Source organism: Pseudopipra pipra, chromosome 6 (assembly GCF_036250125.1).
Source record: "Pseudopipra pipra isolate bDixPip1 chromosome 6, bDixPip1.hap1, whole genome shotgun sequence".
NCBI lineage: Eukaryota > Metazoa > Chordata > Aves > Passeriformes > Pipridae > Pseudopipra > Pseudopipra pipra.
This window is the reverse complement of record NC_087554.1, coordinates 22859040-22886731: the sequence shown is the minus strand read 5'-3', so window position 1 is coordinate 22886731 and position 27692 is coordinate 22859040. Positions and strand designations below refer to the sequence as shown.

General features: G+C 42.3%; 2 protein-coding genes across 4 annotated transcripts in view; both read right to left on the bottom strand.

Annotated features, from left to right (window-relative positions):
• TTC17 (tetratricopeptide repeat domain 17) overlaps positions 1-2054 on the bottom strand; it is a 56007-nt gene extending 53953 nt beyond the window's left edge. Inside the window, exon 1 of one of the 3 annotated variants that reach the window (XM_064657796.1) lies at positions 1824-2054. In XM_064657796.1, coding sequence (XP_064513866.1) covers positions 1824-2039 — 216 coding nt within the window. In that variant the 5' untranslated portion in view covers positions 2040-2054. Of the gene's footprint in view, positions 1-1280; positions 1390-1823 lie in introns of those variants that run through there. The other 2 variants (XM_064657797.1, XM_064657800.1) reach the window with 2 other exon arrangements.
• A 1256-nt stretch (positions 2055-3310) lies between these two features.
• Positions 3311-20270, bottom strand: API5 (apoptosis inhibitor 5). The gene is made up of 14 exons (XM_064657801.1): positions 20078-20270; positions 16451-16612; positions 15557-15650; positions 14513-14578; positions 14003-14154; positions 13070-13276; positions 12432-12536; positions 11647-11736; positions 10875-11056; positions 9734-9827; positions 9168-9224; positions 6759-6835; positions 6296-6432; positions 3311-5546 (listed from the first exon to the last, which is right to left on the bottom strand). Exons 1-14 carry the CDS (start codon positions 20144-20146, stop codon positions 5467-5469), a joined length of 1572 nt encoding a protein of 523 aa, XP_064513871.1. The 5' UTR covers positions 20147-20270; the 3' UTR covers positions 3311-5466.
• Positions 20271-27692: the final 7422 nt, after the last annotated feature.

Genomic DNA, 27692 nt, shown 5'->3' with positions numbered 1-27692 from the left:
GTACCACGTAGGGCTGGCAATGGCAATAACCACAAATTTAAGTCTAATTTTCTTATTCACAAATTTAAGTATAAGAGCCAGGGAGATGAAATTAATAGATGCCAAAACACATCTTATTGCAAAAAACTCACTGGACATTTAGCAGCATTATGTTCCAGCTGCACTACGTTCCAGCTACTGAAGAAGCCAGCTCCTGATATTCCAAGTAATACCATATTTATAATTCAAGTTTCCTTGCTTGAAATGGGTGGATTAATTTTGACCACACAGGTAAGAGAAATTATTCCACAGATATTGTTTTATCACGTCAACAACAGGCCTTGAAAACTTTATACAGGGAACATGGGAATGCTCGCGCTTAAAAAGCATTTGCATCTGTAACAGAAAAGCCTACTGCATGGCAATGGTACAGTGAAAGCTCCTACCTGCACCATCAGTTAGCTGACACCATAAAATGCCATTTCTTAAAATCGGTACTGAATTCAGCTAATCAGATTTCCAAGCCATTTTATCTAATTATATTTTTTTCAAGCCACAGCTGCTTTTCATGCAATAATCAAAATCAACACTTGACCCAAATTTTATAACATACAATCAGTACACACATACAGATGCTTCCAGGCCATTATCACATACTCGCACCACTCCCCCACTGCATTAAGTGGGGAAAGGAGATGAGAGAGCACTGGAGTGTTGTCATTCATTAATTTATGATTAACTAGGGCGTGTGAATGCCTCAATCTACACAGATGGCCGAAGTGCCCCGGAATCATAAACACAGCAAAAGCTTCCTGCAGAGAAAGTCTGTTCCACCTGTCCGAGGACCATAATGCATTTTGTTAGGAGACTCGACTAAAAATCCTCACCAAGGAAGGTGATATTAATGGACGCTCAATTCTCCACACTTTTTCACGGGGGGAAGGCCACACTGCCTGCTACGGCTACTAACTCTTCCGCTCCAGAGGGAAACCGATCAGATCTGACATGAAAGTGAATTTCTGCTGCTGCTCCCCTTCCAACAAAGAGGGAGCCAAGCAACTAAGAAAAAGCCCAAACATGAAACGCTTATCGACTCTTTCAAGCCGCTTAGTGAACGTGAGGCACAGCCCGCTATCAAAATAAGACATTTTGGCTAAACCCACAAGACTACCGCATAACAGGGCGCGCGTGTGCTTCTGCACCGAGCACACACGCCAGCGTTTCTTTCCCACTTTCAGCAGGAAGGGAATGCGGCCGGGTCGGGAGCGGCGGGATGTGAAAAATCGCAGACTCACTGATACCTGGGGCTGCGCCGGCAGCGGCGAGAAGCCCGGGAGTGCCTGGGGCCGGGGCCGCGCCGGGAGCGCTCCCGGCCCCGCGGGGGGTCACGGCTGTGGGCTGGGGTCGCGGTCCCGCCGCTTTCGCCACCGAAGCGGGACCCGCGTCGTGCCGGAGGAGCTCCGGGAGACGGCCTCTAAGCACGAAACACCGCCGCTCCAAACACGATTCCAGCTGAAATCCATCCTCGGCTCGCCTGGACTCAGCGGCCGCCCCTCCCCGCCGCCTCCCCCCGCGGCTCCGGCGGATTCAAGCCATGTTTCGCGAGCGACGCCGGCTTGCCGCGGGAGACCCCGTGCCGGGCCGCCGGGAGCGTCCAGCACTGTCTCCCGGCTGCTGCAGCGGCTGCGGGACAGGGAGGGCTTCGTTCCAGGCCGAGGGCCATCGTCCCCCTGCGCCGCACCGCTCGGGGCAGGCCGGGGTTGCGGGTGAGCGGTGGCACGGGCAGGGGCTCTCCGTGCCTCCGCAGCGGGTGGGCAGCGCCCCGCGCCCCCCGGGCCGCTCACCTGCTGCTGGATCTTCCCATCCTCGGTGACTACCCAGTGGGTGGTAGCAGCGGCGGGCCGAGTCCCCGAGGCCAGCAGCGAGCACAGACCCAGGGCCCAGCCGGAGAAGACCCACGCCCGCCCCAGCCCACCCCGCCCGGACGCCCCAGCCGCCGCCATCTTCCCCAATCCCGGCCTGCTCGCACCCTCCGGAACCGGAACGGCCGCCGCCGCCATTTTGGGAGCGGGCGGTGCCTCGCGCTGCGGGGCGGTGCGGTGCGGCCGGGCCCGGGGTGGCCGCGGGGCGTCTTTTCAGGCCGCGCCAGGAGCCCCGTCCCGAGCGCTCTCCTGACCCCACGGCAGCACCGGCGCAGCCCCTGGGCGGAGGCACAGGAGCGGAGGCGCGGCAGGGGCTCCGCGAAGCGACTTCTCCCTCGCGGGGAGCCGGGTCTGGCCAGCGGGGCCTTCCCGGAGCTGTGGCAGCCGCGGGTAACGGCGGAGCTGCCGCCCGGATCTCCAGGCCGGCGTTAAGTGCCAACAAGCGGCGTGTGGCGCCGCGCTGAACGCTGTAATTTAAAGGATGTAATTTCTGTCTAGTGCACACTCGGTCATTCGCCACGGCAGCTTGAGGAAACAATCGCAAACCGAACCGTACCTGCAGCTATCCACAGGTTTTTATCCACAGCCCCCGGAGGAGCTGGGTGAAGGGAGTTCTGAAAGACACATCGCTCCTTTTCCCTTCTAATGCTTTTCAGTTACACAGAAACTTCTGAACTTTTCCTTTCCCATTGCAGTTAAGAGTAAATACCAACCCAGGAGTGAGAGCCTGTTTCCCAGTCCTGAGTGAGATCTAAAAGCTGCCACATTCAAATTTTGTTCTGTTTGACCGAAAGGTCTGTGTTACCTACCAGTCCTGCTTCTTGGGGACACCAAACTTCCTGGAGCCTGTTAAACAGTAAAATTCAGCGGTAACTCAAAAGCCATTAAGTGGAAACAAGTTTCCAGATGGTGTCAGTGGTTAAACCAATGCAAGGGATTCAGTTTCTGTCAGCCTAGAGAAAATATCCGCACAAGTATGATAGTTCCTTACACTGCCAGAGTTTACACATCAGGCATATTACAGATTTCACAAAAAAAACCAGGCTGCCGCTCCAAGTCAGTCTTCCTCTATCATAAGATACCAACGAATTGTATCACACTGTCAACATCTAGGAGGTTGCATAAGACAATGACTGACTCCTTTTCACCCGGTTCCAAATAAGATTTATGACATGCAGCTTTTGCTGAATATTTAAATTCCTAGGCAAAACTTTGCATTTAAAGGTGAATTACTTAAAAGTTGAAACAGCTAACACAGTCTTGCTCCAATATATTCCTTAATGGCAAAAAGCTTTAGACATCTATAGCAATCTAAGGAGTAAGGGAACTAGGACCAAAAGGTACCACAGAACCCTTTTACTAAGCCAACACAAAATGTTGCAGAGTAACTGTGAAACAATGAGCCGAACAAAATTACAAAATGAATTTATTCCAAAGCTGTAAGGGAACATTTACAATTCAACAAGATGGTAAAAAGGTGTTTCCACAAGAACTCACTGCATTAAAATCAGATGTGAAACTGGGGAAAAATAATCTAACTACTGAGGCCACAAGAACTTTGCACATCACTTCTGAAATACAGGACTCATGTAAAGAAAACTCACTCAAAATTCAGTGAGAAAATAAGCTGCTAGCACCTAGCTACTAGTCTAAATACAAGCTATGTTTAGGCTTTGAGATTACATTTTTAAACCCCCTCAAAACACCAATTATAGCCACAAGTGCAAAATGTCTTTTTTTTTCCTCCTTTTTTCCTCCAATGGAAGCTTATTACACATCTAGTGCCTATTTTCAGAGTGACATTTTGGTCTCACAAATTTGTCCTTGAAAGCTTTTTGCCAAGTTTTATGGTTTTTGTGACAAATCAAATTTGAGCAGCTGGCAGGTAATCAGAAATACAGTCAGCTCACATGTCCTGGAATGTCCAAAGTTTGCTGCCTAGTGTTCCAGAGTTAAGCAAAACCAGATTTTTAGCATCAATTTTTAGCTAATTTAGCATCAACAATGTCTCTCACTTTGACAATTTGGTATTTTGGCCATCTGACTGTAGTGATAAATATCAGTGTTAATGAAAACACCTGAGTCAGATTCACAAGCAAATACAAATAGAACCAGAGTGGGGAGACATCACCTTCTGTAGATATCAAGTGGCTGAACAAAAAAAAAAAAAAAAAAAAGGCAGGATAAGAAGTATTATTTATTCTTCTAAAGCTTAAGGTATTTTACACCAACATGCCCTGGAACACTTAATTAAAATTCTTTTCCTCTGTCCAAACTTCTTTTTACTATATGCTAATTTCTTTACAATGTTGAATGACCTGAGAATTAAAAACTTTTGAGTGGTGAGAATTAAAAAAAAAAAAAAAGCTTTGTGCTTTTACTTTGTATTTTCTGGGTGTACACCAGTAAATAAGAATCCCAAGTTCCTATGGAAAAAAATAGCATGGAATTTTTAACTCTTCCACCTGAATTGAACTACATAGCTGGAATTTTTCAGTGTTACCCAAAATACAATTTTATTTATATATTTTTAAATGCAACTATTGGTTAAAAAAACAACCAAACAAAAAACCCCCAAACAAAAAATTAACACACACACACACACACAAAAAAAAAAATAAAATCACCAAACAAAAAAAACCCCCAATCAACCAACCCCCACCCTCCAGTGCCAACTAATCCAGAAATCTGCAAAACACAGAAAAGAGCCAGGTACTGCTATGGTCCAGCTCCAGCCTATGAAGCTTAATCACTGCATCAGTCTTTACCCATTCCTGGAATAATTCTAGTCGTTTATTGTTTTGTTTTTTTGCTGTTCATTTACTGAGCTTTCACAGCATAACTATAAGCACATATTCATATTAAACATTAAAAATTAATTTGCAAAACATCACTTTTGTATTACAATGCACGGAGAAGAGTAAGATGTGCAAACCAAAAAACGCCACTTTCTCCACATCTCTAAGTAAGAGGACTGCATCATGCTACAAGCAAAACAGATTTCTAGCCACATTGCAAACGTTAAAAAACCAGCATGTATCTCATTCAATTTAATTAAAAATGCAAATCAAAGCAAATTTAACAATGGTACTCTTCTCCACATATTGCAAAATACAGTTACAAATGAGGAAAGGATTACTTCAGCTGCTAAGCTAATCTGACACTTATCTCTGTTGTCATGCCTTTCCTGTCCATTACTTAATACATAAACTCAATTATATAGTTTCAGTTACGCAGTAGCTGACTTTTAGGTTAATATACAAACTGTCAAGATGCAGCTTTTGATGAAACATCTATGCTCTTTTCCAATTTTGAATCCTGAAGACACTTCAAAATTAAGAACCCAAAACTGCTGACTGTAAGCATCCAAAAATACAGCTGTAGTTTCACTATGGACAAGTCGTAGTCCGTTAGAAAAGTAGATCATACATACAAAGGTATAAAGAACATTTAATTCAGTCTTAGTGGAAGGCAGTCCTTGAAGAAAACAATGCTCCAAGCAAACACTTGCTGAGTAGCACTCTCACTTCAGCCCTTCAGGGGCATGGAAGATTTAGCAGTCTTCTCAGTAGATTCTTCCTCGGCTACGATTGCCACGTCCTCCCCAGCCTCTTCCTCGTCCACCACGGAAACCACCTCTTTGCTCTGAAATAAGAGTTGAAACTTTTCATGCAGGTTTTATGCTGAAGACAGATTAAAATGGAATAGCAATATCTGGAGGTATTAGTTTTATTTATATATCTGACAGTGCTTTGTATCAGTTTTTCAACCTATGAGCGTGGGTGATAATTTGTCATACCAGCCTCTTTACTTGCCAGAAGGAGGATCAATGGACCTACAGGGAAGACAGGAATGGGCTGCTGCCATTGCTGGGCCTACTCATCCAGTCTGCAACTGCTCTTGTGCTTCACCCAAAAATACAACTCGAGAGAGACAGAATCAGTGTGACTGGGAGCACGAGGACATAACTGTGGATGCACAGTGAACCTGGCAATTTGCAGAACTTCTGGATCAGGTCTGCAACATCAGCAGTGGCTGTAATAGGAATGCAGCACAGGTCCAGTTGTATGACAGGAGGTGACCCAGCTCTGCCACTTGCAGCAACTGGCCTGTCCAATGGGAAATTGGTGCAAGTGCTGTGTGTCATAATAGAGAACACAACAGTTCAATTACTAACTCTAGGTATTAAAACACTACTAAAAGTAACTTGCAAATGACATTGTTTATAGGCTGGTAACACTCAAACACTGCAATAGATCAACAGCTAGGAAAAGACTGCCATACACAAAAATTTGTGACAGTACAATTTGATCTTCCAAGAATGTGGTATTTGTTCCCCCCACCCTGAGATACAACTGTCACTAGACAAAGTTTTTCCAAACTGCCTAACTTACCGTAAGAAAAACTACCCAGATTACTGCTGTATTTTCCACTAGGAGGATTATATATTTGCCTGGCATCCCTTTTTGGTCCTGCTGAAGCTTTCTTTGGGGGTGAACTTGAGGTTGTATCTTCACTTGCTCTTTTTTGACTGACAGAAGAAAACAAAAACATGTCATTACACCTTGTGGTGACAAGTACAGGAATAGTAGTTTAGCCGCAAGGATTAACCACTGGAAGCCAGCAGCAGCTAATGAAGATGCCCTGAATAATAATATCTCAGAAGAGGAAGTAGGCTAGTCTCCAGTTGATTCAGTCTATTGTATCTCTAAGCAAGACTAAGATAATGTTTCCGCAGCCACAAGATGTGAAACTTTCATCTCATGTGCTGCGTATATATAATATACACAGTTTGGAAGTTAACTGTTACTGTTTACAAAACAAACACCACTTTTTTTTTAAATTAAGAACTCTTACCTTGCATCTGCCTTCTGTACTGGTTTCCAGGACAGTGTAATTGTACTTTTGTAAGAAGGAGGAATGTGGAAGAGATCCTATGAAGGCAAAATTGGACAGTTTACAGTTAAATTCATGTTGATTGCACTTCAAAACTTTATTCTGTAGTCTCAGTTAAGTAGCTAACCATTAATTTCCAACAATTTTAAATCCTTTTTGAAGTCCCATGGCAGAGGGAGAAGGCATGTGCTTACTGCCTTACTAGGAAATTCAAATACGATTTGAATTAACAAAATAGTGTCTTGTACTGACCAAATATAGAATCATGTAATAGTTTGGGTTGGAAGGGGCCTTTAAATACCATCTAGTTCAACCACCCTGCAATAAGCAGGGACATCTTCAACTAGATCAGGTTGCTCAGGCCCCCATCCAATCCAACCTTAAATGTTTCAAGGAATGGGGCATCTATAGAGAAAGCACAAGCCTTCTCTCCCTCCCGATGAGTAGTGTGATAGACCAATTTAAGGCCATGATGACCATCCTGATCGGTTACAGGAAACACCTCAGCACCTGGAGAGGGCATTCCCAGAAACCCATTGTCAGATGATAGTGGGTTACACAAAGAGGGACTAAGAGACCCCGATGGCTTCCTGAAAGTCCTCAACAAAATGGGGAGACTTCCCAGCAACAGACTGATAGGATTAACAAAGGATGGAGTGTTATGGAAATAGCATGGCCTTTCTTTGCAACATCCTACTGGAACACAGGAAGCTGACCCTTAAGCCTATGTCACCTGTCTAGCACCCCCAAAATTATTATTGACTATTGTCACTCAAACTGCTTAAGAAAAATAAGTATAAAAAGAGATTGGACATGAGCAAAATCAGGGAGAAGTTCCATCATCTCTGCGGGGGTAACTAAAGAGCTGCCCTGTCTCCTTCCACTCCTTTGGACACTGTAGGGCTGAGCAACCATTTACTCTCCTTTCTTTACCTTGAACTTGCTTTATACCTTACAGATTACCCTCTTTCACCTTTACCCCATAGATAGCTTATTTCCTAATTGTACTTTGCTTTATAGATACTAATTTTACCTTGCCCTACACCTTGTAACTTACCAGGTATATATCTTACTTTATATTATTCTTTTTCTTGTCCTATATTGTACTTTATTGCCAACTCATTCATGGTTTGCTTTAATTTCCTTATCTCAGTGAGTTAAAATGTGTGTTAGTGGGAAGTGGCTATATTCTTTCTTTTTTGCTTTATGTTAACCAGTGTGTTTAGATTTTGTTCTAGTCTTTGTAAACTGGTCTGTCATGGAGGGGTGTTGCTTGAGTTTTGTACTAAGGCTTAGGTAGTTGTGTTGTTTTGTAGAGCGTGCTTCTGGTTTTTGTTTTTTTTATTAGTTAAGTGCAATCGTGCAGTTAAACATTATCACCGGCGATGCCAACCCTACAGTAGTTTGTCACATACTGGTATTAATAAAAGTTATTTCGTGAGCTGCTAGTTGGTTTCTAGTGCTGGCAGCCTCGTAACTTGTAGGAGAACTTTGCTGAGAAGGTTCTCCATTGCTATTAAGAGCTGTCCCCATATCAGGGTATCAAAAGTCCTGTCCATCGCAGTGAATCTGTCTAGTGAAGGGTCTCTTTAGGTGAGGTGCGGACAGACTGTTTTGGGCCTTAAAAGGCTTTGGTATTCTGGGGACACTGATAGCCAATAAAAAATATATTAATACAGGTGGGACAAGAAATCTCTGCATTTCTTCCCCTTTTCACGTGACACTATGAACACCAAGCATCTTAAAACGAACTACAATGGCTCCTGCAGGGAGACGTCTGATATCCCTACAATATCCCTATGATGGTACAAGATAGGCTTTGCAATACCATGGGCAAAGTTTTTGGTTTATTGTGTGAGAGTGAAGAAATAGAGGAAAAGGTGGTTAGAAGAAATCAGAATGGTTTCATGGGCTCCAGACAGAAGTCTCTTCCTGCAGCCCATCTCTTCTAGACTCTTTGGAGACAAAAGTTTTGTATAGTACCTGCTTTGCCTCCTCCCTCCTTTACGTATCCTTGCACTTGTTTAAACTACTCCTTACCCCTCAATGCCACTGCAGGAAAGGGAAATTACAAGAAAAAAGGCTCAGCCAGAATCCAGAGACCCCTAAAGCAAGGTGGTCTCTTCTGGGGGCAACCAGTGCTGCAAAAAAGGACCAAGAGCAGCAGTAGCAGCAAAAGCTAAGTTGCTTGCATAGTCAGCAAGATCCACCTCTCTTCAGAAACAGTAAAGCATGGCAACTCTGAGCTAGCTAACACCAACTAACACAATACACAAAGTAACACAATACAACTTCGTTCAAATCTATTCCTTTCTGCTGCATAGGTTACTCTGCTGTGAGAATTTACTCCTTCATGATATGAGGACTTACCTTGATTAAAACATTAATGTTATTGGTTATCTTCAAGGCAACCACTTTAATCTTGTTCTGTAAAAAAACCCAAAACATCACTGAACACCTATTCTAGTAGTTTTATGCCAACTACATTTGATGATGTTACATTAAACTGGCTGCTCTTCCTAGTGAATTGTTATAGCAATAGTAACAGTGAAAGGTGTATACACTTCTGAGTTTTCATCACAACTACTCTTAGGCTTCTTGCAGTTTTACACTAAGTAGTTGCTTTTAATATTCCAGTATACTTCTCACTGGTGTTTTTTCGCACAACATATGAAAATTTCCCCTTCAAAACAAAGCACAGAGCACAATTAAACCAATTATATATGTGGATGTAGAGAGTAGTTAGCAGTAGAAACTAAAAGAGCATCTTTGCTGGCAAAATGCAGCATCTAGTAAGATGCATTTGCAATAATGCTAGCAGTATTATTCCCTTAATCTATTTGCATATTTACAACTGACTGCAGCCTATCAATATGTGCCAATCGTTATTTCAGAAGGTTTAATTAGAAAAATCAGAATTCCCAAACAATACTTACCTCCTCTGTTTTCAAGGCTTCTCCTGTTTTTCCTTGAAGTGCCAGACGAAGCTGCCGAATATAAACCTGCAACCCTCGAGCAAAATATTGTAGCCTAAAAAATTAAAAGCAATCTGTTAGTAAAATTTACATAGTCCCATAAAAATAAAAGCATAAGCAAAGGGAAACTGTAATTTTGGTTTTTTTTTCACTTTAGGAAAAATGCTCAAAATAAGTCATCCATCAATCTGATTTGTGCTTCTTTAGCATCCAGGCAATAATAATTCACACTTTCTTAGTCACAGAATCATCAAGGTTGGAAGAGACCTTGACGATCACGTAGTCCAACCGTCAACCCAGCACCACTGTAATCACCCCTAAACCATATATTCAAGTGCCACATTGAGACACCTCTTGAACACTTCTAGAGACAGTGACTCCACCACTACAACCTCCTTTCAGGTAGTTAGGATGGGCAATGAGGTTCCCCCTGAGCCTTGTCTCCAGACAAAACACCCCCAGCTCCTTAAGCTGCTCCTCTTACAACTTCTGCTTCAGACCCTTTATCAGCTTTGTTGTCCTTCTCTGGACATGCTCCAGCACCTCCATGTCCTTTATGAAGAGACAAGCCCAAAACTGAACAGAGTACTCAAGGTGTGGCCTCACCAGTACTGAGTACAGGTGGACTTCGCAAATCCTGCTGGCCACACTATTACTGTTACAGCCCAAGATGCCATTGGTCTCCTTGGCCACCTGGGCACACTGCTGGCTCATGTTCGGCTGCTGTCAGCCAGCGCCCCCAAGTCCCTTTCTCCTGAGCAGCTTTCAGGCCACTCCTCCCCCAGCATTGCCTGGGGTTGCTGTGACCCAAGTGCAGGACCTGGCACTTTGCCTTACTGAATCCCATGCAGTTGTCCTCAGCTCATCAATCCAGTCTGTCCAGATCCCTCTGCAAAGCCTGCCTATCCTCCAGCAGATCAACATTCCCCCCCAAGGTAGTGTTGCCCATGAACTTACTGAGGATCCAGTCAAACTCCTCTGCCAAATCACTGGAAAGATGTTAAACAGGACAGGTCCCAGTACTGAGCCCCGGGGAACTCCACTAACATTTTCCAACACACACTTTCTAACAGAACGCTAACAGTTGCCTCTAAATGATTACCTGATTTTAAAGTCTTTCAATTTCTCTGCATTCAGCTTGGCTGTGAGGAAGTCTGGAAGTTTACGACCTAGCTGATGGAAACTATACAATAAACACTCCACATGACTGAATTGCAACTTAGGCTCTTCATTGCCAGCATTTTCCCCGTTCTCTGCTTCCTCTGGAGGAAGAGGCATATACTCCTAAAGAACAGAAAGGAAAAACAAATGCATGAGACACATTTATACAGCCTGACAGCTCTTTTGCAGTGTTTGAACTGGATGGTGTATTTATGCTGATAATTTAAGAAGAATCCCCCATCTCTATACCAGTGTGATGAACTGATGAATGAAGTCCTAGTGCAGGTGGTTTGCCTACACTTATGTGACTTGATACCTCAGACTCAGCGGAAATACTACCATGGCACTGCTACCACAGGAAGCAACAATGTACTGCACCAATGCTTTTGAAATAGTGCTGAACTTGCTTAAAACTGTCAGTGCAGATACAGTCTTTACTGAGATCAACATGAGTCTCTCATGATTACAAAACTTAAAAAGAAGAAACCCACATAAATCTACTGGATTAAAAACATTATTCAGGTAACAGCTCCATGTATCTACAAAGGCTTTAAATTGCAAAATGATGTTTGACCTTCTACTATGGATAGAGCTACCTCTGAAACAGCCACTTTAGAAAAAGGATAAAGAGATGAATACATAAAAATAACTGTTTCGATGAAAACTTAATTTTTTAAAGTGTTTTACATGAATAAGAAATGAATTAGTCTTACCAGTAGTTTGTCAAACAGCTTCTTCAAATTTGATTCAAGCTTTTCCATATCGCCACAGAAAGAGCTCATTTCAGCAAGAAGCTTTAAAACCTACATGTAAGAAGAGCAGGGTTTTTGTTTGCTAACTGAAAAGTACATAGGCTTAACTTTCAACCCAAAATCAATTATCACATCACTACAGATGGTACAGTAGAGGTCAGCTATTACAATCAAACCCCTCCCAAACATTGGGAAGGAATAAAAGGAAGAACATGCCTAATCTGTTTTTCATGTCCTCAAACAGAAATACAGGTTTGTGTGTCTAATCCCAACAAGCATTAGTTAACAAGTAAACAAACCTTCATCTCCCACACCTGCAGCACAGCTCACCTTCAGTGAGCGCCACAGAGATCTAACTGAAGCTGTAGCACTGATTAATGTAAGCAAAATTACAGACATTGAGCCACTCCCTTAGGAGATTAAATTAGCATGAGCTGTGCAACCATCATTTGGGTAAATGCTATGTGCTTAAAAAAAATCGATAGTAATATAAAAATGATTACACCAATCTACTTATTGTACCTTGCCTCAAAAGCACAGGACAAATGACACATGCTTTAAAAGGCAATGCTCAGTCATGCCTCAATAGTGCAAACTTTTTTCCTAGTGTAGCTACTTTTTCTATAAGCCACGAGATGAAAACTATTCAAGAAAGGAGTTTTCAATTTTAAAAATAGATGTCTTCATCTAATGTGCTGATTTTTTATTATTTATTAATCCTGAAAGACATTTTAGCTTTGGCTTACCTCTAACTGGATATCGAGACCCTCCACTGAAGTAGTCAAAGAACTGAGGTTTGGCAGAACATGCTCACAGAAGTAAGTAACAAATTTTGTGGAATGAACATTTTTCTGAAAAAAACCCAAACAAACCACTGCATATTATTCATGCTACTCTGAGTTTGAATGACCTAAATATTTTTCCCCCATCTCTCTGCCACCCTTTTAAATGCCTACCACACAGCTATGCTTTAAAGCTTTATTAAACTTCCCTCTAACTCCTAAAACACAGACCCCCTTACACATAGCTTAAACTGAGGCTGTCTGCAACAGCAGCTGAAAAGATTGCTTACAACCCAAGAATAGGCTTTTAAGTGCTGCAACTGCCTGGCACTAAACTTGAAATAAACTCATACAACCTAATGTGAGAATCTTGTCATAATTCACTGTAACATCCTAAATTTGAAAAAAGAAGAGAGTAACACAAAAATATCTTTGTATTTGGAGGCCTTAAGGATGTTTTCCAGCATTTGAATACAGCAGAAGTTGAAGGTGGAGAAGTACTGATATGTGGTCATTCTAACATAATCGTTCAGAACACCAAAGACAAGTCATAGCCATTAACTTTCCACAATACTCCTCATGCAAAGCAAACAAATACATACTGAGAAGAGTGGCACTGCCTGCCGAGTACACTGCTGAAGTCTGTCCACACAATCTGGATCAGATGGATTGAATGTTTGTTCCAGGTCAGCTTGTTCGGCTACCAGCTCCACTAGCTGTTGCCTCCCACTTACTGTCTGTAAGCTTTTTAATCCAGACAATATTTTCATGAACAGATTAAATTCCTCGCCTGTCACATCTTCCAGAACCTTAGCAGAAAAACAGAAAACACAGTTCTATGGTGGTAATTTGCAAACCTATAAGTCAAACCAACAAAGTGATCAGTATCTAGAGCACATGACCTGTAAGGAGAACCTAAAGCAACTGGGCTTTTCCAGTCTAAAGTGAGAGAGCTGTATGTGGGTGTGGCAAACTAACACTAAACCTTTAATACTTCAGAGCAAGTCACCAAACATAGGAGTCAGGTTCTTTGCTGAGGTGGACACGGTGAGAATGAGACAATGATACAAAACTAAAATGGAAGGTTCCAACTGGATAAAGGGAAAAAATAAATTCTCTAGAGGACAATTAAACATTAAAGCTGGTTGCCCAGAGAGTATAGGAACTTTCCTTCCTTAGAGATTTTCAAAACCTAATTGGAAAAAGCACCTAGAAGTCTGATCTGAATTCAGCTGAGCAGAATTCAGCTGAGCATGATTCACTGTGCTGATCAGTCTCCTAAGGACCCTTTCCAATTTGAATGATTCTGTGATTCTAATAAAAGTTGCTCTTACAAAATGAGAAGAGCCTAGCATGGTTTTAACATTCTCACAAAAAATTGTTGCAAATTTCGGAGTGTAACAGAATAGGGTAAGTACAAGATCACATTTTTACAATGCTCAGCTATACATGTGGTTTAAATGAACTCCAAAGCAACACTAATGATAAGGGATGGTTTCATAATACTTAAGTTTGTACTGAAATAAGACAGTCACCTTCTTTGATTCAGTCAATATGAACTCTTCCACCTCCTTTGTCATCACCTCCTCAGGCAATGTTTTCAGTTTTGTAGAGAGGAACTTAATGGCTCTCTCTCTCACAATATCCTCTCCCTGAAGAATTTGACTGAATAAGCCTCCCAAAGTTCCTGAATGGAGAATAAATCAGGTAATGAGAATTATTTTAAAAGTTATGAGATCAACATTCTATGCAGAAGAAAGAAGTTCACTCTTTTAAGACTCCATGACACATTTTAAAATAACTGCTATACTAACTTTTCAGCAAAAACACAATTTACCTGTATCTTGACAGAATCCTCACTCTTTTACTGGTCTGTATAATTCAGATCCATGATTATTAAGTTCAGTATTGTTTGCAAAACCAAACAGTTACGTGTGTGTCTCAGTTTTGCATTGTACTAAGATAAAAAATTGAGTCCTGTTCTCATCCTACTAGAGACTGGGAAGTATTAATAAAAGACATACACAGAAAAATGTGTCCTTTACCTTTAGCATCCATCTTAAATATACTGAGCAAGGCATTGTTCACCAAATTGAATTCTGCAGAATCATCTGGAGAGAGAAAAAAATCTGATATGCATATACTTGAAATGAAAAGGTAAGAGCAGAAAAGTAAAAATCACTGATGTGTAATTACACATTAAGTATTCCGTCCTCAGCATTTAGTGATAAACAACATAACCTGTATTTTTAACAGCTACTAGACTGAGGAAGCTGAAAGTCATGATTATGAAAGATGGAAGCAAAACACAAAGCTATTTGCCACTTTAGCCTCCCTGCCAAAACTTTAACATTATAAACTTAATAGGACTGAAAACCTGAAAGGAAGTTACTAATCAATACATTGACTTATTTTAAGGAACAATTGTATTAACAAGCTGACCTTCACTAAATTAACGTCAAATAAAGTAATTTCTTTTTTAACTCTTCTAGGTGGCAGAAACAATCTTCCTCTTGAACTAAATGGAGAAATGCCTAAGTCTCAAAAAACCCAAACCAACCCAAAATTTATCTTCTGAGAATCCTAGAGACTTAATCAGGCATTTTTAATAGAAGTTTAAACACCTAAATTTAGCACTCTATAACTAATTGGATTAAGAGTGTATTAAAATCTGATTTTGCACTCTAGAAATATTTATTTTGCACCAAAAATGCACTCTATGAAAGAAAACGCCTTTAGGATTTTTCAAGTTCCAGAACCTGGATTAGAAATCCAACAACTCTTTTCTCAGAAGGCAATTTGCTGCAGTCCATAACTGTAAGGTTCCCCCTGTGCCTTGCCTTTTTCTATAGATGCTTTCAGAGAGCTTGAATAAAAAAAATTCTTTTATTTAAAAGAAAGATTTTGAGTTTAGATTAGGATGATTAGTGGCCTTTCGGCAGAAGCAGCAGCCTAACTGCACAGCAATTAGTGGGCAAAAAAGAACAGAAGAAGGACATGAATGGCCCTGGGATAAATTATGAATCAATGTTTTACAGAACCAAAATGGCATATATTTTTAGGTGTGCCACGAGGAGATTGTCTCCTACCTGATTGTAGAAGCTGGGTCAGTATGTCTGCCACCCGAGGAAGATTATCTCCAGTGGCAAACTGAGGCAATTCCTTGATTGCTTGTCGTCGAATCTGCCAAAATTGTCAGTATAGTAGAAATACAGAAATTTTAAAATGTCAGGAATTACATAAAAAACCCCAAACAACTATTTTGACATATTTATGAAGAAAGTCATATATTTTTCTTAGACATAAGCAGCTCTGGAGAAAAATCAAATTCAAACAGTACCTTTGTTCACAAAATTATTCATATGATCAACAAAATAAAGCATGGAATGTGTGTTATTACAGAGTTTTATTTGCTAACAGCAAGGATAGTTCCACAGTTGTGCATATGGCAGGAATAAACTCTACAGTTTACAGTTCCCAGCACTGACAAAAATCCTTGAATGATCTCTCCAAATTGTTTAAGACCAGATAAACAAAGATCTTCAAAGGTACAGCTTCTACCAATATCACAGAAGCAGTATGAAGCATCTCAAACTTCTGCAAGAATAATACAGTCAGAATCACATCCCCATGGTTTTCAGGTGCAAACCTGAAAACCTGATTTTCTTGCCTCCCAGCAGGATTTATCAGAACCAATTACCACTGAGTGCTTTTTGATAGGGAAACATGTAAATACTATTCAAATAATCTGTAAATTTCTTTCTACAGAGCTATTCCTTTGATCAATGATGGGAGCGAAAAAGACAAATGAAAAGTGATGCATCATTCCAAAGTGAATTCTTTAACTGCAGGAATACAACTATGTTTAGTTGTCAAAAGACCAGCTCTCCTCTCCCTAAAGACACAGTCCGCTAAAAAAAGGAGAAAATAATAGCAAAATATAAATTCAATGTATCAACTTGCTACAAGGTTATTATTCTTACAGAAACATCTTCATCCTCGCAGAGGTCCAACTGGGCATTGATAGCTGAGTCAGCTAGCTCAGGAAAATGCTTGAAGAACTTAGGAATAAACTGAGCTGCAAGTCTCTTCTCCTTGGCACCTCCTTTCACACCATCCAAGATCACTTGGTATGCATCCTTATGCTGAAAGAGGAAAACCAGAGTATATAAATGGAAAAATCTTGGGTTATTCTCAAGACAACAGAAGACTTTTTCTCTCCCAATCTCTGCAACTATTTAAGTGAACTATATTACACAAGCTTCTTACAAAGGAATAGATTGTTCTCTGATAGATTGTTCAGACTGATATAACTGTGCCAATTTCATAAAATTTGCCTCTGTTGCCTGGCTTTTAGTGTTATTCCAGTTCCTGTCTATTCAAGTGCTCACTGTTCCAGCTGCTGGCCTTAAGGCTGACAGCTCTTACACACCACCTGTGATTAGATCAGTGCAAGAAATTATATGATCAACTGAACTTGGGCAGTTTTTCAAGGAGTTTATGCCTTTTGTCTCCTCGCTTTTTGTCTCTTAAGTAGAGGTTATCTTTCCCAACAATTGTGCTGCTGAAACGGATCACAAATGATTGTTAATGAACACCTATTCAACTAGTTAACTTAATCTGAGATGAAACATAGTGCTTGAAAGAACTGTTAACAGAAAATAGATACAAAAAATACCCCAGAAACCCCTGGCTGAAGCACAGAAATAAACACTTCAGCAACAGTAGAACATCCTCTAGCTGCTCCAACTAGAATCACATAGGTGTTTCCGATTTTGTGCCTGCAGGACTGAAACTTTAAAATAATTGAAGTCTTTGTTGTAGTCAGTTATGTGTTTGTGAAACAGAAGTCAGCATTATTAGCATACCAGCAGAAATCAGAATCATCTAATTTTCCTCATGGTTGTGAACAGAATGCTTTAGACAGTTTATCGTACTTTGAATGGTAACATTGACAGCACAGGACATTTTCTTTGCTTTATTTACATTAAATTTCCCAGAGCCACATATATCATTATCCCTATTCCTCGTGGAAGTTTTTCCATAGCAATTACAGATACTAATTTACAAAGCAGTACACTGCATTAATGCCCTTCAAAGCAAGCTGCATTTTAACACTTAGTGCCAATGTTCCTTAAGCACTCCCTTCAGCTAGTTGATAGCTCTCTGTGTTGACAGATTCTGAACTGGGATAGGATACAGATCTGCATGAAAAATAACCCATGAAAAAACTGGTTGCCTTTCAGCTGATCCACATCCCCATCCAGTTTACTCTGTAGCTGTGCCAACAGAGTGCACTCAACAGCAAAGACAGGAATACGCCAGCACGGACTAGCAATGAAACACATGTCATTACAGACACAGGTTCTCAGATTGCACATTAAGAACACTATTTTTCTGGAACACATTACTTAATACATATGAAAAAGCATTTATACAACAATGCAAGAGAGTAGCCTGCGTTCCATGAATTTGTATTCCTGCATGCTAACTCCTCCTACCATTCAGGCAAAATACAGTTCAGGAAAGAGTTTGTTTTACCCTGTACCTGGCAGCATGGAATGCTCAAGAAAAACCACAGGCAACTACAGAAGCAGCATGATCCTTCAGTTTTGCACATTTCCTCCCAGTCTGTAACACAGGAACGTCTACGCTGGAGAACGTCCAGACCTTCCTTTTTAGTAACTGTCAATTGCCCTATCGTCCTTTAACTTCTCTAGGTTAGCTCCTGTATCAATTCATACCCTAAACTGCCCTGTGACAAGTTTCACGTGTTATTGAGAAATGTTCATCTTCCTCTCTGAGACTGCTTCCTAATAGTTTTTTTTCAACTTCTCACCTTCATTCCACTCATAAAGTGAACTCATCATACCTAAGCCCCTTTCTCAACTGAAACACTCTTCTACAAGCTCAATACTTCCAGTCTTTTAAACAACTCCTCTTAATACTTCTGGTGGTCCCCATGCTCATGTTCAACATTTCTTTGACTGTGACTTTTTGTAGTGAGATTTCACGTTCATATGGTTGTTGAAGAGATAATAAAGCAGTAAGTGGCATAAAACTGATGAACGAGAAACAATTACTCATGGCTTCTCAGAATGCAAAAACTGGAGACATCAAATAAGATTATCAAATGACAAGTTCAAAGGAAGTAACTCCTTCACAAAGGTTCATGAAGTAATGGAACATTTTACCACACATTGATAGGCCAGAAATATAATCCGTTAAACAAAGCATCAGAAAAGGTCACTGAAGAACAATCTAGCAAGCTACACTCATTACAGAGATGCTGTCTCTGGCTCTGGAAGCCTACAAACTGGAGAGGGGCAAAGCTGGGAGAATGGTTTAGGGATTATCATTCTGTACTTACCCTCGGAGTTCTTACATATCTGCTCCCCTGTCAAAGGCTGCATTTCTTAACAATGCTGGAGTTTGCCTACTTAATATGGCCACTCCTACCTCACAAAAGCTACTCACAATAGCCAAAATGATGATGGACCACGTACTTGTAAACAGCATGGTAACAGCACGTTTTACTCTGCATCTCTCCCTGTAGTTCCCAACATTTTATCTGCACTTTGGTTTTGGTTCTCAGGTTATGTTTTTGTTGGACTGTCTATGAGGATGTTTTGTTTCACTAGGGCATAATTACACAAGCAAAGTGAACGTTTTTGAACTAAATTGAAAAAAACTTCACCCTCCCCCAAACAACCACCATATGATTTGTTCTCTCAAAGAACTTTTCAAGTGACTATGTATAGTAGCATCTAGTTTAAAATCCATGGCTAGATATGTGCAAGGCTACTTTCCTACCTGTGGATGTTATGACAAAAAAAAAAAAAAGAAAAACACATGTAAAAAAAGTACCTGCTGCTTTTTCAGGTGGACATTTAGTAAAATAAGGGCCTAATGAAACTCCAAAAATTAGTGCTAACTAGCCATAATATTTTATATTGGTAATGTACAAAGTCATCCTCTTTTTTTGAATAATTTTGTAACTCTATAAACAAATGGCAGGCCTTGCCAGGATTTTACAGAAAATAAAATCTTCAGCCGTGAGGGTCGATCTTTCATTCTTGCCTTAAGGAAGAAAAAAAAAAGGACTACAGGCGGTTATCGAATCATGATAGACTTCACAGTAGACTCCACAACAAGCCTCTTAGCAAGACAGCCTGCCAGAGGCTTTCCGGATCTGGACTTGCGCTGGATCAGATCTGCATAGCTACCGCTGTCTTCTTTTAAAGACCTAACTTCGCCAGCCGAAACTCCCCGCCTGACTAGGTAAGAACTAGTTAATACCCGCGACGCCACACTTAAAAGGAGAGCCGCCGACACGACGCGAGAGCTGCAGAAGCACCGGGAGCTGGCGCCGTCCTTGCGGATCCGCAGGCGCGATGCTCAGCTCCACCCGCCCCGCGCCGCCGCGGGGCGCGAGCAAACCCACCCCGCGCACAGCCCCGCGGGCTTGCCGGCCGTGCGGGCGTCTCGCAGTCCCTCCGGCGGCACCCTGGCCCGCCCCTGCCCACCCCGTCTCGGCCCGGACCTCCCCGCGGCGGCGCTACGCAAGCCCGAGGCCTAGCGAGGCCTTGCAGGCCGCAGCCACGCCGCACCTGGCCCGCCGTCTCGGTGGCGTCCGCCAGGATGCCGTAGTTGCGGTAGAGCTCCTCCACGGTGGGCATGGCGCGGCGGAGAAGGGGCAGAACCGCCGTGACACCGAGCCCGCCGCTAACACCGCCGCCGCTCCGGCCGCCGCTCCCGCTCGGGCCGCGCCGTCAGCACCAGCGAGACGGCGGGCCCAGAGCGGCCGCGCCACGCCGCCGGCGCGGCGCCCCCGCACGGCGGGCGGTGGAGCTTCACGGCCCGGAACCCCTGCGCGCCCCCGCGCGGCGGCCGCTTCCACCGGGGAGCGGCCCCGGATGACGCCCAAAGGCACCGCGCTCTCGAGGGACAGCTCACCATCAGCTGGTTTTATCTGCCCGGCCCCAGTCCCGACCCGGGGCCCTGGTACGGGGTGCGTTCGTCTGCTCAGGAATGTGCCATGGCCTTTACCTTTTGCAGCCTTCCTTTTTTTTTCCCCCTTGGACTTTTCTTCACACTCCTCCTTCTTCTTTCCCTTATCGCTGCCTTCCTCCAGCGCCCCTGTTTTTGTCTCTCCTATACAAATACGATGAAAGGTGCTCGAGAAGTGCCTCTTGCATGCTGAGTTCCTGGTACGGGAAAGAGAATGCTTTCCTGTGATTTGCCGACTTTCATCTTTTCCTGCAGAGAAAAATGCTATCTAATTCTGGCCTATAGAAGTGGAAGTACCTGTAAGTGGTGTCAATGGAGGCAGCACATGTACGTTAGGCTCAAAGGACCAAATATAAAGTGTGGCAAAAGTTATAAGGCTGTAGCAGTGCCCTCTCCTCATATCTCTAGGTGCTTTATCATCCTGGGAGTTTCACAGGCGCTTAAAATGGAAGAGGATTTCTCTTATGTCAATCTGAGGCCGAGCTAAGCAAAGTGCTGGACCTCTCTTAAATATCCTACCCAGCAGGATGAAGGGTGCTGTTGCAGGCATTCGAAGCCCTAATCTGTTTCCAGAGTACATGCAGGCAGACCACACACAGCAGGGGTGTACAGCAGCATCAATCATTTACCTTCCTTTTGTTTTTCTTCTACTCTCACAGTGTTTCAGCAAGTGGCAGCAGTGACAGCATCAGTCACCTTTCTCCCCCTCTTTGAACAGAGGTCCGGTGCCTTTACCTGTCCACAGGTGGATCCATGTCATTCTTGCAGGCTGTGATGGGGTCTGAGGGTGTGGAAGCTTGTGGCTTCTGTCAGATCCAAGACAGCTTTAACCACATCCTGACCCTTCTTGTGCTGGTGACCATCACATTTACCCAGAGTAATCTCAAAAGAATATGCTAATCTTAGTAGTGGGAACAAAATATAACATGAGAGAAAAAATATTTTTAATACAGCCTGGTGGCTATTAAGAGATGTCAATCTCTTGTCCTCCAGCATCTTCCAGACAGTATTACATCTGAATGCAGATTTTAAAACTATAATCATCTTTATCGCCACTACCATGGCAAACTTTTACAACTTGGTCTGAAAGGAATAAAGAGGAACATCTCATTTAACTGTGTTTTACTCCTCCCCCAAAGTGTTTATGTAGATCGAGCTGCCTCGTTATCTCCTTTTCTTGCTTTTTTTTCCTCAACAACATGTTATTGAACTGTGATTACATTCTATGGCAAATATTGATAAATAAATAGCATTTATACATTGTTGTATGCATGACAGTTGTGGGAAGAAAAGTAGGCACGAATGAAGATGGCTGTGAGAGGAGTTGTGTACCTTCTTGGAAAGGCTGGCTCTGTATTCCATGGCAGAGCAGAAGGGGTGCTTGAGATACCGGAGAGTGATGGGAAATTAAGATGAACTCAAATGCTGGACTTTGGCTGCGCTACAGAGAGATTGTTGGGTGGGGTGGGATGGTAAGCAGTCTCAAATATACAATAATAACATATATTTTGTTATATCTAACTATTTTAATCACATTTTTGTATATTGTATCATAACATATATTATATATCTTGGAATTATACTTTTTATCTTCTCTGGCAGTGAGACATTCATCTGTGCTCATCATCTTTCTAACAGAGAACACATAAAATGAAAGGGGTATTCAGACCCACATTAAGAAAATGTTTTCTCTGAGGTTCATTCCATTTCCACCCTTTGATGCTAGTATTTTTTTCCCTCAACTACTTCCTTGTTGCTTCACATAATTCTTTTAATTTTTTTCTCTCCTTACAACAATTTCCATTTCTCCATCTCTAGTTTTCACTTATGACATATTTTTTATAATGAACCTGTTTAAAATTAATCACAATTTTTCTTTAGCATTTATATGGAAGGAACATGAATGAAGAACTGACAGTGTTACATATTGGGAGATATTGTTTGTCAGGGATCTCTCTGTTTGTTAATCTTGGGATATTTTTGAAAATCTATCTTTAGAAACTCAAAAGCTTGAAATGCACATTTGAGAAAGACACATAGTCATTCTCAATGACTGAGTCAACAGTCAGACTCTTCAGTGCAAGTCCCCTAGTTTTACAAAATATGATTAGTTTGGCCATCACTCAAGATTTTCATCTCTTCTTTATTCTCAATCTTCTCATGCCCATGCACATGGAGGTAACCCTACAGTAAGTTACAGACTCATTTGATGTTGAAGTGGTATCATACATTTGACTCCCATTCCTGTGCACTGCCCATAAACCAAGTATCCTATAATCACTGCAGGTTCTCCAGAAGAAAAATAATTTACTTATGAAATCAATAAGATTTTCTTTTTTCCTCAAAGGAAAAAAAATTACTATTCCTGTCCCGCAACTGCCCTGGTCTTTGGTGGAGGACAGACTTCAGGCAAAACCATAGATGGGGCAAAGCCATAGATGGGGCAAAGCCATAGATGGGGCATAATGTCTATTGTGACAGAAGGAGAAGACATGCTTAAAGAAGACTTCACACTGGAACAATGGTTTAATCACATGAATCCCCATGTACCCAACCTGAAAGGTTTCTGTGGGCCAGATACCCAGTGGATAATAAAGTGGCTGAAATAAGGTCCATTTTTTGGTTTATCCTAAATGAGCAACTGATCCTGAATTCTTCTAATCTCACTTTTTAGAAATGGGCTTGAGTTTTAAACAGAGCATAGTTTTACAAATGAAGGGATATAGCAATTATTCCCCCATCCATCTTCAAGATTTGTTAAGTATTTTTCAGAAAATGGTGTCCAGGTATCACAAGGTAATATAGTGAGTGCATAACAGCGTTCCCAGCTGTAAAGCCTTTTATTGGCACACATTAAAGACATCCTGCATGGTTGCAAGCATCTGACTGCTGTCTTCAGAGAGCAGAGATTTCCTACAGATTCCTTCCGATGTAATCGGATTTTCTCGCAGAATTTCTCCCCGGCAAGGCTATGCGCTTCTTTTCCCATGGGAACGGCAATCCCGTGGACGCGCATCCCAAGCGTGCCAGCAAGCGGCGCTCTGGCCCCGCGGACGCGGCCGCCCGCCCCCGCCCGCAGAGGAGCCGCAGCGAGTCCAGGGGGACGTGCTCCCGCAAACAGGACAGCGCCAGGCCTTTGGGAAGGGATCGCTCTGCAGTATTCGGAGCCGTGACGCATGACTCTCTGAAAAAAACCCTTACACCTCGTTCGTTCCAAGTCATATCCACAAATTTAGGCGAAAAAAGAGATTAGAGAAATAAAGTGGAATTAGAGAAATAAAGAGGAAAAAGAGGAAGGAAGGAGTCTCATAATAGAGATAAGAGGGAGTCTGGCATCAAAGAGCCAGGAAATTGTGTGAGGTCATAGAGAAAGACAGGAGTCTGGCATCATAGAAGTAGTAGAATATTTAGAATCATAGAGGAGAATGAAGGAGTCTTATCATCTATCCGAGAGGGAGTCTGGTATTTAAACAGCTCTAGGGAGCACAAGCAAGCAGGAGTGCATTGAACGGAGTGATCAGAGAGAATGTGATGTGTCAGAAGGACACGGTGCAGCCACGTGTGCGGCAGTTTGTGCAGGAAGATGAGTGGGAAGGACACTGGGGTGTGGCTCGACAGGCTGTTAGCTGAGCTGCTGGTCATACACTTGGTAAAAGAGTGCAGCTATGGTGTCCACCCATCACAGGGCCAAGTCCTCTAAACTCATTAAAAAAGATGCAGTGATCCTGACAGTGGTCACAAAAAACCCATGCAAAACATGCAAAAAAAATGTGTTGCCATCCAGGCTTCAGGCTGTAGGGAATGCCTAAATCTCTAAGTGGATTGTAGTGATGGCAGCTGCATCATATGTGACCAGGTGGATGACCTAATCAGTCTGGTACCAGAGTTATGAGTTGAAGTAGAAAAGCTGAGAAACATCAGAGAATCAGAGAGGGAGTTAGACTGGTAGGACCATGCTCTGGCTTCTGAAGTAAGATAGGAACAGCCACTGGTAACGATAAAGATCAAGTCTATGGGACCTGGTGAGATGCAACACAGAATCCTGAAGGAATTGGCTGATATAGCTGCCAAGCCACTCTCCATGATATTCAAAAAGTCGTGGCAGTAAGGGGAAGATTCAAGTTACTGAAGAAAGGGGAATAGTACTCATCTTTAAAGAGGGAAGAAAGAAAAACCCTGGGAACTACCGAACTGTCAGCCTTACCTCTGTGCCTAGGAAGATCATGGAACAGATCCTCCTAGAAGCTCTGCTAAGGCACATGGAGCTGATTTGAGACAGCCAGTAAGGCTTCACTAAGAAAAATCCTGTCTGATCAACCTACTGGCTTTCTGTGATGGGGTAACTACACCAGTGGATAAGGGAAGAGCTACAGATGTAATATATCTGGATTTTGGAAAGCCTTTGACATAGTCCCCCACAACACCCTTCTCTCCAAATTGGAGAGTGATGGATTCAATGGGTGGACTATTAAGTAGATTAGGAATTGGTTGGATAGTCATATCCAGAGGGTAGTGGTCAATGGCTCAGAGTCCCAATGGGCATCTGTGATGAGTGGTGTCCCTCAGGGGTCCGTATTGGGACCAGTGTTATTTCATATCTTCGTTAATGACATAGTGAGAGGGATTGAATGCACTCTCAGCAAATTTGCAGATAACACTAAGCTGAGTGGTGGTGTTGACACACCTGAAGGACGGGATGCCATCCAGAGGGACCTAGACAGGCTCAATAAGTAGGTGCATGGGGATCTCTTGTGGTTTAAGACGACGAAGTGCAAGGTGCTGCACCTGGCTTAGGGCAACCTGTACCAGTACAGACTGGGAGATAAACAGATTGAAAGCAGCCATGCCAAGAAGAACTTGGGTGTGCTGGTGGATGAGAGGCTGGACATGAGCTGGCAATGTGCACTTGCAGCCCAGAAAGCCAATCATATCCTGGGTTGCACCAAAAGCAGCATGGTCAGTGGTTGAGGGAGGTGATTCTTCCCCTCTTCTTTCTCTGGTGAGACCCCACCTTGAATACTGCAACCAGCCATGGGGTCCTCAACACAGGAAGGACATTGACCTGTTGGAATGAGTCCAGATGAGGGTCACCAAGTTGATCAGAGGGATGGAGCATCTCTCCTATGAGGAAAGGCTGGCAGAATTCACATTGTTCAGCCTGGAAAAGAGAAGGCTTCAGGGTGACCTGATTGTGACCTTCCAGTATCTGAAGGGAACTTACAGGAAAGGTGAAACAAGACTTTACAAGAGCATGTAGTGACAGCACAAAGGGAAATGGGTTCAAATTGAAAGACAATAGGTTTAGATTAGATATTAGGAAAAAAATCCTTATTATGGTGGTGGTGAGGTATTGGAACAAGTTGCCCAGGGAAATTGTGGATGCCCCATCCCTGGAGGTGTTCAAGGCCAGCTTGGATGGGTCTTTGGAACTAGATGATCTTCCTCTCCTTCAAACCCGACCCATTCTATGATTCTATGATTTTATGACCTTCCCCATCACTTGCCTCTTGCTTGATAAATTCAGAACTAACATTTCAGCAATGGATGCTGACCCAGCTCCCAAACTGAGCATTTTGATGTCCTGTGCCTTCCACTGCTCCTGAAGCTGCTGCTGGTGACACAGCTGTTGCCACTGCTTCTGAAAACACGTGAGAGCTGCTCTGCAGCACAGTGACAGATTGGAAATGCTAAAGCCACATGGCAGCAAGCTGTGAAAACTTCTCCACAGCTTCTGTGTATTTGCAGTGGCATTTGCAATGGCATGGAGCACTGTTTTTGTCTGTTCTGAATGATAAGAGTGTGAAAATGACACTGGCTATGCAGAAGGAGCTAGACGGTGACAAAAGGAAAAGAAGAATTTTGATGACTGAGGTTGGTTTTTAGCTGGTTCTGGCAATGTTATCCAGACATACTTCAGAAAAATACCAGCAGTGTGGGTGAAATACCTGGAATACTGGGAATATGTGTGCAAATTGCATATAATAATGAAAAATTTGATGGCAAGTTCAATCTCTGATTATGCTAAAAAGGAAGCAAAATATTCTTTTCCTTTCTCCCATCTCATGAACTAGAGAAATTAGACTGCCAAAGAGGTTTTTTCTGACATAGTTCTAAGACTTTTGTTGTCATGGGGATGTCAATTAATGGGGTTGTTTTTTATGTTCTGAACATAGCAGTGCCAACTAAGCTTTTCCATGCAGACGAGGTCTTACATGAATCTGAACTCTCATAATATTAGGAACTGGGCTTTCTGTTTAATAAATTGTCTTTTGAAGACTTCACTGTACTTCTTAGTATTTTTTTCTCCTCCATAGCATGCTGTATTAATTAAATGAATGTACAGGCATGTATTGCATACATACAAATTGGAAGATGTAGTAAACACAGGTTTTTTGAATGCACACATACATAAGTAATCTGAATTTTATTGGCATGGCTGGCTGTGTGCAGGTCCTGCAACTGCGTAGTGCAAGGTGCAGGCTGTTCCTGTGCTTTGTGTGATCTGCAAAGACACTCATATAACATAATGCACACATATGTGCATATACAAAATGTCTGGTATCATGCACATGTCAAATATATAGGCACGTGTGTAGTGCATGCCTGAGTGCATGATTACATATTTTGTTGTGTAAATACAAAATGTTTTATACTTTGTATACTCATCTGTCATAAATGTGTGGCAGTGTATAGAATTAAATGAAAAGATTTTAGATGCAGTGTGTTGCGTACATGAGACTTAAAGCCTGGAAAGCATCTTTGTAAGCATGTCTAACTATACTGCATAGGCAATTCTATCTTTTGCATGAAAAATATTTTTAAATTATTTAAATATTCAATAATGTTCTGTGCATGCCCCAAGGAATTTAGGATTGCTAAAGGATTGCAAAAAATGCTAAGAGGAATAGATATTACAACAATTTCCTAGATGTTTTACACTGGGACTCTTCAGCTATCTCCTTTACCTCAAGAATCTGTGTTTCTTGGAGCACATGAATATTCTGTGCTGAGTAGAAACCCTTGCTGTCTGCCAGCAAAATGTTAGTAGTGCCCTTTGTTGGCTTCCTAGGGGAGTTCATGCAAATTGCTTTGAAATACAACAAACCATAGGATTCCTAAATGCTTCTAAACAAGACCAAATTAGAAAAAGGCTTCACATTGAAAACATAATTTTCAATTAGTGTCTATTCAATGGGAATGAGAACGGGGTGGAGG